The sequence below is a fragment of the Pteropus medius genome, unplaced genomic scaffold (genome assembly GCF_902729225.1).
Source record: "Pteropus medius unplaced genomic scaffold, Ma_sr-lr_union100, whole genome shotgun sequence".
Lineage (NCBI taxonomy): Eukaryota > Metazoa > Chordata > Mammalia > Chiroptera > Pteropodidae > Pteropus > Pteropus medius.
Window position 1 is genome coordinate 11157124 of NW_024340692.1, and position 12795 is coordinate 11169918.

Here is a 12795-nt window from a genome sequence, read left to right on the forward strand (position 1 = left end):
TCTGCCCACCAGCAAGAGCAACTCCCCTCTGCTGTCATGTGTCCCTCTCCCCCTCCCCGCCTGCTGGCTGAGCGTCCTTCAGAGCAGTGAGCTTTTTCCTTGTGTCATTGTCACAATGCTAGGGGTAGCTGCCAGAGGCTCAGAGAAGAGAGGTTAAAGATTGGGGTTCCAAAATGGGGTAGGTCATCGAGGATTCCTGGAGTTAATTGTTGATAAGAATTTAATCTCATGATTTTTTTCCCTGAACATTCCAGCTGGTTATTCCTTTTGGCACTTTCCCCGCCAAGTTTACCTACTTGTGAATACAGCTTTCTACTTTTGAATCACACTCCTCACAAATTTAATCCCTATCATTGTTAGAAAGCGTGTTTTAAAAATAAATATGCAGTGACAGTATATTCAAAGTCTCAGGCTCTCCTACTTTCATTTTCAGACAAAACCAATCCTTTCATGTGTATTCATTACATAAGAAGCAGAGCAGTCCATAGACTATCTCCGTTAATGACTGGAGCTATTCTTCGCAGGCCTGAGCTGTCCGCTCCAAGTGTCTGTAAATAGATTCATTGTTTGCTGAAAGTCAGGAAAGCAGGTTAAGAAGGAGTGCATTATTGTCTAATGCTAAGATACTTTCCTCGAAGGAAAGTCATCAGTCGCACGGGCCATGGAATTTGGGAAGCCCCCCCAGGAGTGCTGATCTATTATGAAAATGCTGACTTATACTCTGTGGTTTATTGTTGATGATGGATGGGTGGCCAACAGCTCACGCTGGGAAGATGGCAGTCTGGGCATAGAGAGGCAATCAGTTTATGAACTAGAACAAAGTGAACTGACCCCCACAGAGGCTTTGGCCTCATCGACTCCTTGCCACTGGTGGTGTGCTGTTTGACAGCCTCTATTTCTAATTCTTGGTGTGAAACCTAAACTTCAAAAGCCCTTTTGAAGACTTCTGTAAAATTCTGTGTGTCTTATGCTTAGTATATATTTACTACACACAGAAGAAACAGTTATTTGATGTCGAGGGCAAAGTTACTGAAAAGAGTGTCAGTGCATCTTCAGCTTTAGAAGTATTTTGTAGAAAAGGATCAGGTCTGTGATGATTGGTAGATTTTAGGTCCTCGGCGTTAGAAATAATCTCATCCACAGGAATCTCTGTTGAATGTTCCACCAGTGCCCTGTCTCCGAAGTCCCACCTCCCGTTAGCTTCCTGGAGCCTGGGCGAGTTACACACTGAGGATCGGACTCATTGGCCTGAAATTTAAAAATTTTTATTTGTAATAAGAACAGATGAAGTCTTTGTTTCCAAATATAAATTTACCAAGTGCCCACGCATTTTCATGTGCATTATAAAGCTGATTTATTTGCTCATTTCCTTGGGTTCAACAATAAACTGATGCTAATCTTGAGATGAAACCATTTTCCTGAACAGGTTATGTGGCTCATGAATTTATTTTGGATACAAGACCCTTCAAAAAGTCTGCAAATATTGAGGCTGTGGATGTGGCCAAGAGGCTTCAGGATTATGGTGAGTAGCCCCATGTGATCCACCCTTTGTAGGGTAACTCGGGCTTTTGACATTTATGCAGCTGCCTGCGCTGGCTGTGGACCATTTCCTGGAGGGCACAAACCAAATGTGCAGGCACCATAGGAAACTGATCCATAGGCTAAGTGGAGAGCCCAGGGTTCTAGGCAACCCTTAAAGTGATAGAGAAAAAACTCCCATATGACTGCATTTGTGCTGCCCTTGAAAAGATATTACATCATGCATCTTGAATCCATGCAGCCAAGAAAAGTAGTCTACATAGTTAAAATTAAAAATCCCAAAGAAAATGATTGTTGCTCTCTTCCCATGTTTCTGGTAAATTCTTACTCCTGTCCCACTCTTGATAAACAGAGAAGTCTCTGAAGAGGTAAGTTGGTGTAATGAGGGAGGAAGTGGAGCAGGTAACCTGTAGAAGTGTTAAGAGACGAATGGCTTTTTAGATTTACAACCATCTCAGTTACGGCATAGCTGTTTCAGCTGCTTCTGGAGATGAAAGGATAGGCACATGTTTTCACAGAGATGATGCAATTTTCTTTGAAGGATTTTAAGAGACACGGGCTCTTTGTGTATCTGTGGATGTTCATTCAGCACAATCCTTATTAAAATACATTTTCTTAGTGACATTATAATAATATCAAAGACTCTTCAATTCTCAGAAAGGCTAAGTGGGGGAGAACTTTGCCTTTCAATGGATATGGAGTCCTATCTAAATTTTAATGATGATTTGAATGATTTCTTTTAATAAGTGAAAGCTTTAGTAATTTAATAGTTTCACAACTGCATCATCATGGGAGTCCCACATGTGTGACTCATTCTCTCTTCAATGAATGATCTTAATGATCATTATTATCAGTTTTACTGATAATAAATGGAAAAACCGGAGAAAGGTTTCATTAATGAAATTAGCAATTACCTTCTCAGTATCTCCTTGGCTGTTCCTATAACCTGACTCAGCCTCCCAGCTAATGGCTGAGTGATGGTCGATTCAGGATAAATCTTCCCTTTGGGGATGCATTGTCTGTATCATACAGCTGGCTGTAGCAGCATTTGCAAGGAGAGAGGGGGGTGCTAAGAAGAAGGTGGTGGTTGAAGTTATCACCCAGTATTCCCAAGTCCTTTGCTATCTCTAACCTGGACATTATTTTGATGTTTGATAGAGCGATTGTCAGCACAGAATTCTCCAGAAGCCTGGGACATAGTGGGTACTCAGAACAAGTGTTTAATAATTGAAAGAATGAATGAATGCATGAATGAATGGCTAAGTTAAAAAACAATGAAAATGATGACACAGATTCTGGATTTTAATCACACCTACTGAATCAGAATTTCCACGGGTAAAGGCCTGGTAATCTGTATATTTAACAAGCACCCCATGGATCAGTCTTACCAGACAAGTATGGGGCACAGGACAGAGGTTTCCAAACATAACTAATGATTGAAATCACCTGGGGTTTTTAACACTCAGATTTCTGAGCCCTCCCTTGGACTTTTTGAATCAGGGTCGAGTTTCAGGAATTTGTGTTTCCAAGACAATTCAGATGTGTGAATTTGCTCACACATGGATTTGTGGTCAGACTTAAGGAGACCAGCTTTTTTTTCTTTTTTTCTTTTTTAAATCCCTTTCTGGTTTGGATGACAGTTTTATGTATATGTCAAAACTCATTAAATGGTACACTTAAGATTTGTGCATTTCACTGTATGTCAATTTTGTCACAAAAACATGTGAACTGATATCGAATTCTCGTTAATGATATGCATGCTGAAGTGTTTAAGGGAGAAGTGTATTTATGATTGCAACATAACTTGCATCGAAAATAAGGTGGATGGATGAATAGATATGTGATAAAGCAAACGGCATCATCGTAGAATCTAGGTGGAAGGTATGTGGGTATTCACTCCTTTTAACTTATGGTATGTTTGAAAATTCCTATAATAAAATGTTGAGGAGAGAGAGTCCTTTAAAGTATGTAGGCATGACTCTAAAACACCCATGTAATGATGCACCAGAATTGGGAACCATTGCATTCTAGGGCAAATGTAGCTGACAGGTATACCAACATAGAAGCTGTTCTTCATCTTTTAAAGTTTCACAGAAAAGGTATAGGAAATAGCAAAAGTTGTTTTTGGCTTTTGTCCAGGAAATCTCTTTCTTGACCGTGGGTCTTGTTGATTCATCTTACATGTGAAAACTTATGAAAATGTAGAAACACCTTCAGCCTGTATTCAATGCAAAGGTTTTCTACATACTGGCCAAGTCTCAGTTTTCCTATCTGTAAGATGGGACAATAACACTCACTCCAGGTTCCTTACTGCTTGTTACATTATTTAGCTTTTGATAGGCTTTAATATTTTAATTTCTCTTAATTACAATTAATACATGAGTATTATAGAAAGATTCTAAAACACAAAGTGAAATAAAAATCCCAGTCTCATTTTCTGGATATAACCCCAGAAAAGTGTTCTTCAGTATTTATTCTTTAGTATTTTTTTAGTATTTATTCTTATTTAAAATATTCATTAGTACTTATTCTTCAAAGCATCTTCCCTCATAAAATATACACATATAAAAATACTTTGTCATTTTTTAATAAATTGGGATGTCATTATATAGCTTGCTTTTTTCACTTAATATTTTTGAATATTTACCCAATTTAATATTAATTTACACACTTTTAATGATTGCATATTTATTATATGGGTAACCAGTAAAATTTGCTTAACTGATCCTTGTTGCTGGCTGTTAGATTATTTCCTAAGATTTTCTTCCATAAACATGCTGAGATACATATATTAGTAAACCTGTCTCCCTTGCAGGATTTCATGCCCCTACCATGTCTTGGCCGGTGGCAGGGACTCTCATGATTGAGCCCACCGAGTCAGAAGATAAGGCAGAGCTGGATAGATTCTGTGATGCCATGATCAACATCAGGCAGGAAATCGCTGACATTGAGGAGGGCCGTATTGACCCACAGGTCAATCCATTGAAGGTATGTAGGCACTAGTACTTTATTTGGTATATCCCCTAGAGTAGAAAATGGTGTCCCGTCAGAGTGCCAGCAACCCCTGAAGGCTCATTAGAAGGTGATATTCTTGTCTAAGTCCATTCTTCTGAGAAGATGATGCATTCATTACTTGAAAGTTTAGCTTCTTGAACATAGCGGCAGTTACTCAAGTATAACATGTATGTTTCCTGATGTGCTTTGACTTTGTGTAATGGTTTTGGGCTGTGGGAGTTATCCCCGCTCCGCACCCACCCACCCACACATACACCCAACTGTGTACCAAAGGAGGGAGTAGAGGCTGAAGGACTGTAAGAACTGATCTTTATGCAGAGTTAGTGAGGCTGAAGGGCTCTATTTAGTTGAGGAAATCTTATCCTTCTGTGTATCTGTTTGATGCACTTACTAGGGATTATTTACCTCACTAATTCTGGATAAAGATCAGTTCTTATATGAGAGCAGTTACCTCTTAGAACAGTTACCAGGTTGGTACTTGGCCTGAATGCTTTACAATGTTTATGGCTTATGCTGGAGAAAAATTTGTTAGGCATTACCTTGCCTCTTTCAAAACATGTTCAGTTTATATCTGGTCAGAGCCCTAAGTTTCTTGTTAGGTCTGGATGTTATTAAGCCATGGAATCATGAACTGAGAATAATGTGTTGGGTTATGGCTTCAAGGCAGATAACAGGTCTCAGATGCTCAGGCAAGTTCCAAAACTGCCTGGCTGAAGGTGGAGTACAGGCTCCTTACTGAGTGTGAGTTTGACAGGGTAATGAATGGCGACAATACCATTGTTTTTAATGTCATTATCATTTTTCTTTACTCTGGATACTGCTGACTGTTTTAGGATTTAGGCTATTTTTAAAAATGACAGACATCTAAAGAACATAATACTGAGTTACAAAAGCAAGTGGAGAATAACACTCATAAGATACAAGGTTTTAAAATTGTACCAAACTATGCTATATGATGTTTATTAATATATGCAGTAACAATATAAAAACATGAGAATGGTGAACACCAAATTCAAGATAGTGGTTATCACTGGGGAGGAGAGCAAACAATGAGATGGAGAGGAGATATATAGACAGCTTCAATTACATCTGTTTTTTATTTTTAAAGATTAAGCAAATATGGCAAAATAGTGGTTTATGTTAAGTGGTAGATGTGCTTATTATATTACCATAACTTTCTGATAGTTGAAATATTTCACAATAAAAAAATTTTCTACCAAAATTTCCTTCCCCTTAAATTGAATCAAAACAACAGCCTTCTCTGTCCGCGGGCTTCTGTTAGAAGCTCACTGGTTGTGGTGAAGTATAGAGAAGGTGGTGTTCTGCTCTGATCTGCCTCTCATCCCTGTCTGTCTCAGATGTCTCCACACTCCCTGACCTGTGTCACATCCTCCCACTGGGGTCGGCCGTATTCCAGAGAGGTGGCGGCATTCCCACTCGTAAGTTCTCCTCTGAAGGTGACTGTGCTAGCTGGTGGTGTTCACGTGAGTACGAGAGGCCATTGCCTGCTCTGAGGGGCTCCTACTCTGTAGTCTCTTTATTATAGTAACTCTCTGTGAGACACCTTGTGAAATGCGGGTCATGACGAGGAGTGCAGAGCACAGGAATTGACTTTCGGAGCTCTGAAGTCAGACCAAATAGGGGTCCCTGTCAAGTAGATGTTTTCTACCATCATCCAGCAGGGAGATGGCCCCAATGCAATCTTTCTTTCCTTTCTGATTCTTTTTTGAAGGAGAAGATGCTCGGCAGTCTGTTTGATGTGGTGGGGACAAGTGTCAAAAGTTGGATTTTTTTTGACTAGTAATGAGGTTGGCTTTGGCTTCTTGTACTTCCTGAAGACTTGGGCTTGTGGTGTCGTAGGCTTTGGGGGATATCATTGCAATCTCTTCTACCAAGAGAAACCTCTCAAAATATCCCAGATCATTTCCATCTTCTATCCCTTGTAGCCCTTTGTGAAACCGGAGAACAAATTCTGGCCAACCGTTGCCCGGATTGATGACATCTATGGAGATCAGCACCTGGTTTGTACCTGCCCACCCATGGAAGTTTACGAGTCTCCATTTTCTGAACAGAAGCGGGCCTCTTCTTAGTCTTCTCTCCCTAAGTTCAAGTGACTGATTTGATGCCTCTCTCTTGAGCATTTGATAAGCAAGAAATATTTCATCTTCCACCCCAGACTCAACTGGGGGTTTTATATACTCTTTTTATATTTTTGTAATCTCTGTCAAGGTAACTGTTTATACAGTTAGCATAGTGAATGGAAGCTCATCATTTGAACATCGATTTGCTTTGGTGCCTCTGCTTCCACATATAACAATTGATGTTTAAGTTGCCTTGATTGGGAGCCATTTTTAGTTTTGTTTTTTTTTTGCATAGAAAATTTTGAGTGTGCTAAGAACTTTAACTTTCAATGTTACAAATTTGCATAGGAAATTTTGAGTGTGCTAGGAACTTTAACTTTCAATGTTACAAATTTGCAGACGCTGTACTAGAGAATCAATAGACATATTTTTGTTCCAAATAAGTCCTTACAGACTATGCCATCTGTGGGAAATCCCAGGGCAAATGTTTACATTTTGTATGCGCTGCAGAAATCTTTTTACTCTAATTTGCCTAATCCATAATAGCATTTCTGAGTGTTTTCCTCTTTTTTTCATGTGTGGTGGGTTTTTTTGTTTGTTTTTGTTTTTTTTGTATCTGCAATTATTAGTATTCTAATAAAAGCATTTCAATTTGAAGAATGCCTTCTTGGTCCATTTTTCAGCCTTATTCCTATGTACAGTTTCAGAAGGATTTTAAGGGTAATGAGAACACCTAATCCAAAGGCCAGACACATTATCAATTTCATCTTTGACTAAAAAAAAGTGTGTATGTCTTGGTTAGCAGTGAATGCCACTTTGGCCCTTTTTATTAGAATTGCTGTTAGGCCACATGTAATTGAAGCCCAACTACAAAAGTTTAATCAAACAGTTTATTTTTGGTCATTTAACAGTAAGTCCAGAGGTAAGAAGCCAAGGGCCAGTGCTCCTTTCACCTTTCTGTTCTGCCTTCCTTGCAAATGGTCTTCATCCTTACAGTCTTGGGTGGCTATTGTATATCCAGTCATCACATGCCCATTCTAGGTAGAAAAAAAAGGAAGGAAAAAAACAAAAGACAAAGGCAGATTCCAAAAGTCGGCTTCTTTTGAAATGCCTTTCCAGAGGTTCCACCCAGTAATTTCTGCTTACTTTTAACTGGGCACTCTTAAATGCAAGGTGTTATGGGGAGGTCTTTTACCTGGGCATGTTACTGCCCCAAAGAAAATCGGGAGTTGGTTAATTAAAGCAAAGGGGAAGACTAGGCAGGCAACCAGCATACCTGTGCCACAAACAACTTTCCCCTAGAAATAGCGAATGCTTGATATTCTTCCCTGATAGCTACTGAGCACTTGCTCTAGCTCTATTTAGTTTCTTATGCGACAGCTTACTCAACTATTATTCAAGCTATTATGATAGTGATCTGGACAAAAGTTCTGAGTACTCTACTGAATGCTCTGCAAGTGATCCACTTATTCTCACACTTAAAAAGTTTGTAGAACAATTTATTTCAGCCTAACTAGGCAGTAGAGAAGTGATGGGATCCATGGTTCTTTTTTAACATAAGTGATTAATACCTACTGAGTATGTCTCAGGTGTCTGGTACTATTCTAAATGTTTGAAATATATTATCTCATAACATTCCACTTTTATACATGAGGGGGATGGTATGGAGAGATGCCCCATACCAAGGTCACACAGCTGGTGAGAAAAGAGCCAGAACTTGAACCCAGGCTGAACAGTTCCAGTGCCCACTGGTCAAAGCAGGCTACCTCACTGCCATGGTTGCTGCCCTTTCTGAGCTGCAAACCAGGCTCTCAAAACAGGCTAGACACCAGGGCATGGAGGAGCCCCTTCTGCAGAAGGATAAACATGAAAACAAATCATCGCGGTAAACAGCAGTTCTTTTCTTCTTTCTTCATCAGACTGTAAAGTGTTAGTGGTTAAGTGCCAAAGCTGTTTCCACACTGAATCATCCATTGTTTGACCTTCGAATATATCGGAGGCAAATACAGGTGATTAAGAGAGTCAAAGTAAACTTTCTCCCTCACTGTTAAGTCTCTTGTGTTTACCAGATGCCTGTGCCTGACTGTCCCACCTCTGGGGCTTTGCCCCTGTGTTATCCTCCACCTAGAACACTCCCTGCCCTTTGCCGGCTCCTGCTTGTTTTTCATCTTTCAGCATCTCCTCAACATCTTCCACGTAGCTCCGTGAAATGAGCTCTGTTATTTTCTATCTGGGCACTCAGTTGGCTTCCTGTGCCCTCAGCACAATTAGTAATAATTCTGTTCACTTTGCTTTTGCCTCACTAGACCAACCAAGTTCCCTGAGAGCAGGGCCCATGTCTTGTCCATCACTGGATTCCCAATACTGAGCCAGGGTCTCGCTCACAGTACGTGGTCAACAAACAGAATTATGAGTCAAATAAAGGAATGATCCTTGATCTCAAAGAGGGACACTGTCACGGAGACAGTGTTTCCGATGGCTTCTGTGAGTTTTGATAGCACTTAGTACAAAATGCCAGGCCTTGAGGACAGGGCCTCTGCATAAGGTGCTTCCCTCCTTTTTTCTTGACAAAATATACATAACATCTATAACTTTTTTAAATTCTACAGTTAGGTACCTTCACAAAGCTGTACAGAATGTGCCTTTTGAGCAGTTTTGAAGATGAGGGTCTGAGGTAGATGCGCGCACACATCGCTACGACTTGGGCATCCCCTCTGCCTCCTCACAGCCCTGGGACAGGCCACAGGCCACTCCTGGAGCAATCCTCACCTCGCAGGCGTGTGTGAGAGAGGGCAGGGCCCCATCTGGGAACCTCATAAAACCTCTGGATACATACAGGGGCCACGCTTTTCTAAGGACAAAACAGGTGCCTTTCATCCAAGTAAAGGGTGGTAGGTGTCACTTTGGGTACAAGAAGCCATCTGGGACCAGCAGTTTGGAAGCTGAGATGTTAGCGCTTTTAGAGGCCCCCAGGGCTCCGGGATAGATGTTTTGGCTCAGATGTCGTGCAGGTTCAGGGATGCTTCCTAGAGCAGTGGTTTTCAAACCTTAGTGTGTCTAGATCACCAGGAGGGCTTGTGAGAACAGAATGCTGGGCCCTGGCCCAAGAGTTTCTGATTCAGTAGGTTTCTATCAAGCTTGAGGTATTGCTTCTCAGTTTTCTTCATTCACATTTCAGGGAAATTTTCAGAACTCTAAGCCTTTAATGGCTGGTAGGGGTGAGAAAGAGCCTGGACTTACTCAACCTTGTATTTTTTATGCAAATCTTACCATTTTGAGAGAAAACCCCTTTCCCAGCTCGGGCCAAGTCTCTGATGGCTGTAGGAGACTGTCCCAAAGCTGGCACGCGTCACTTGTGGTTTGGCCTCACTCCCTGATCTGCTAGGCTCACTCCAGCCAGCACTGTATCGAGGCAGTTTTTTTGGAGATCAAAAAATGTCAGCTTTATTGGAGACTGGTTTTGGATCTCTAGCCAGAAGGGCTTGCTCTCCATTTTTGCCCTTGATGCTTCACCAGTCTAAGCCTGGGGACACCCCACCCAAGGAAAAGTCTGAGTCTGCATAGCAGATACACCGACACAGAAATGCTATTGCATGTAGATCCCAGGTGAAGAAGGAAGATAAAAAAGGGGGTTTTTCCCCAGTCCTGGTGATATAATGCGGATGGAAGTCATCGTCAATCAACTATGAAGAGCAGTGAGAGGTGGACCAGAGGCAGAAGTGTTACATTAGCTGAGATCATTCCACAAAGAAAACAAGAATCCAGCAAGTGGGAGTTAGCGCCCAACATGAAGCATACCAGACTCATGAATCTGGTTATTTTCTTGATGGGGGGAGTGCAGGATACATTCACAGTACTTGCTCTGTAGTCAGACTGCCTGAGCTTATATCTCAGATCCCCCATATCCTAGCTGTATGATCTTGGAGAAGATAATTAACATCTCTGAGCCCCAGTTTCCTTACCTGTAAAATGATATCACTTACCACTCCTAGGTGAGAACTTCAATATATTGTTCTGAACAGTGTCTGGCACGAAGTAAATGCTCATGAGTTAGCTCTTATTATTTTCATCTTCACTGAGGATCTTGTTTCCTGTACTGTACATTCCTGCTCCTGGTCCCAGGCACAGGAGCCCCAATCCAAATTTGACTTACCTTGCATTCAGATCCATCTCCCTTTCCCTTGCTTCCCATTCCTAAAGGCCCTTTTCCTCTGGACAGCCAGAGAATGTGGAAGGAACATGGGCTGCAACTTGATATAGATCTGGATTAATTTCTCAGATATCCAATTATTTTGAGATAAGGGGCAAATTTACTTATCCTTTCTGCACTTCAGTTTAAGTTATAAAATAGCAATAATAAAGGTACTTACCCGAATCAAGCTTGTTGTAAGGATTAAATGAGATAACAAAGTGAGCATAGTGTCTGGCACCTAGAAATCACTTTATTCAGAAAACACTGGCTGAGCCATTATGTACCAGGCACTGTTCTAAATGATACAAGGTGAACTAGAAAGATAAGGCCTTTCATGGAGCATCAATTCTAGACGGACAAACAGGCAACAAATTAAGATTTCACAATGTTAAATGTTCTTTAGAAAAACTAGTATGGTATCTGTGTGTGTGTGTGTGTGTGTGTGTGTCGGGGGAGTCGGGGTGGGAATTCTTTATATTGGGTAGGCAGGGAAGGATTCTTCGAAAAATGACTTTTAGGATACAATCTGAACAAAAAGAAGCCAGCCATGATGAGATGTGGGGAGGTGTTCAGGAGGAAGAGAAACACGAGACATCTTAGTATCTGTACTCTCCAATTTAGCATTTTTTTTTCAATCTCATATGTTTTAAAGGGTTTTAAAAATCCTTTGGACATAGGGAGAGAAGAAAGATGAGGAATAAAAGCTGGGTTTGGGGAAAGGTGTATGACTCTTGCTGGGAGTCAGAAATGGGGAGGTGGGCTTTGAGCCTGGAGTCACAATCACAGAGAATGAAAATAGAGTCCAGAGAAGAAAGAAAACCTGACTCAGGTAAAGGGCTTTGAGGGGAAAAATGAAGGAAAAAAAAGTGTGTGTGTGTGTAGGTCCTGGTCAGTAGAGGAGGGAAGGATTTGTAATGGGGAGGGAGAGAGGAGTGAAAGTGGAAGATGCGGGTTAGGAACAGGAAAGAAAGAGGGGAGGGGTGGATAAGGGCCAATGGAGGGAGTAAGGATTAAGATGTGCAAGTGGCAAAAAACACCATCAGCTCAATGAGGGCGGGTGAAAGAAGAGTCAGGAGGTGGGGGGAGAAAAGCCAGAGATATTGGGAGAAGGCTCTCCAGGGTGAGAAGAGAAGGGAGTCGAGAGCATGAGCGATAAGGCCCAGGTCAGGAGGTGGGAGAGGACTCCCTAAAACTAGGAAGAGAGAAATCAAGAAGAGAATGGGGAAGGGCGACGATTAAAGTCGGCTTAAGATGGCAAAGGGAAAGGGAGGAGGACAGGAGGCAGCCTCAGGGAAGGGGAGGAGGACAGGAGGCAGCCTCGAGTTTAGCAGCAGGACGAGCCGGCAGAAAGCAGGAGAGGAGAGGGGCAGTAATGCAGGGAGGGGCACCAGGAGTCGAGAGCAAAGGTAGTGGGGTGGGAAAGCCTCTCTGTAAAGGGGTAGACGTAAGACTCCATGATTAGGAGAGAAAGGTATGTGGGAGGGGAGGATTCTTCCTTTTTGAAAGAGCGAAGTCTTTTTTTGCAAATCAAGAGACAGCAAGATTGTTGAATGAAGGAACCAAGTGGGAGGCAGGGGAGAGAATGTCCCACGGGTTTTAGAATATCTGCGAAGTTGAACCGAGTCCCTACAGCGCCAAGCCCTGAGGACACGGCTGGAGGATGCACTGTTCATCACTGGCTATGTCGTAGGTCCAACCCTACTTAACCTGACATGTGTGTGTGCCTGGGTATGATGGTTTTTCCTACTGCTGCCTTTTTATTCTTTCTCCCATTCATATGTCATTCTCATCGCTGGCTTCACTGAGTACTTGATCTCACCGTGTCCCCTCTGCCCCAGAGTCCCTCCTCTAGTCCTCTCAGTTCAGGGGCGCCTCCCAGCTGTTGCTTTACTTTCAGGTTCTAACTGCCCAGCCTTCATACCATACCCATGGTTCATCTAGAGCTTTTCCCACGTCTTCTCCCCACCT

General features: G+C 41.9%; 1 protein-coding gene across 2 annotated transcripts in view; it reads left to right on the plus strand.

The window, feature by feature from the left end:
• Positions 1-7292, plus strand: part of GLDC (glycine decarboxylase) — a 72363-nt gene extending 65071 nt beyond the window's left edge. The window contains exons 22-25 of one of the 2 annotated variants that reach the window (XM_039880222.1): positions 1427-1522; positions 4355-4527; positions 5913-6038; positions 6501-7292. In XM_039880222.1, the coding sequence (XP_039736156.1) occupies positions 1427-1522; positions 4355-4527; positions 5913-6038; positions 6501-6644 (539 nt within the window). In that variant the 3' untranslated portion in view covers positions 6645-7292. The remainder of the gene's footprint in view (positions 1-1426; positions 1523-4354; positions 4528-5912; positions 6039-6500) is intronic. The other variant, XM_039880309.1, reaches the window with a different exon arrangement.
• The last annotated feature ends 5503 nt before the right edge of the window (positions 7293-12795 follow it).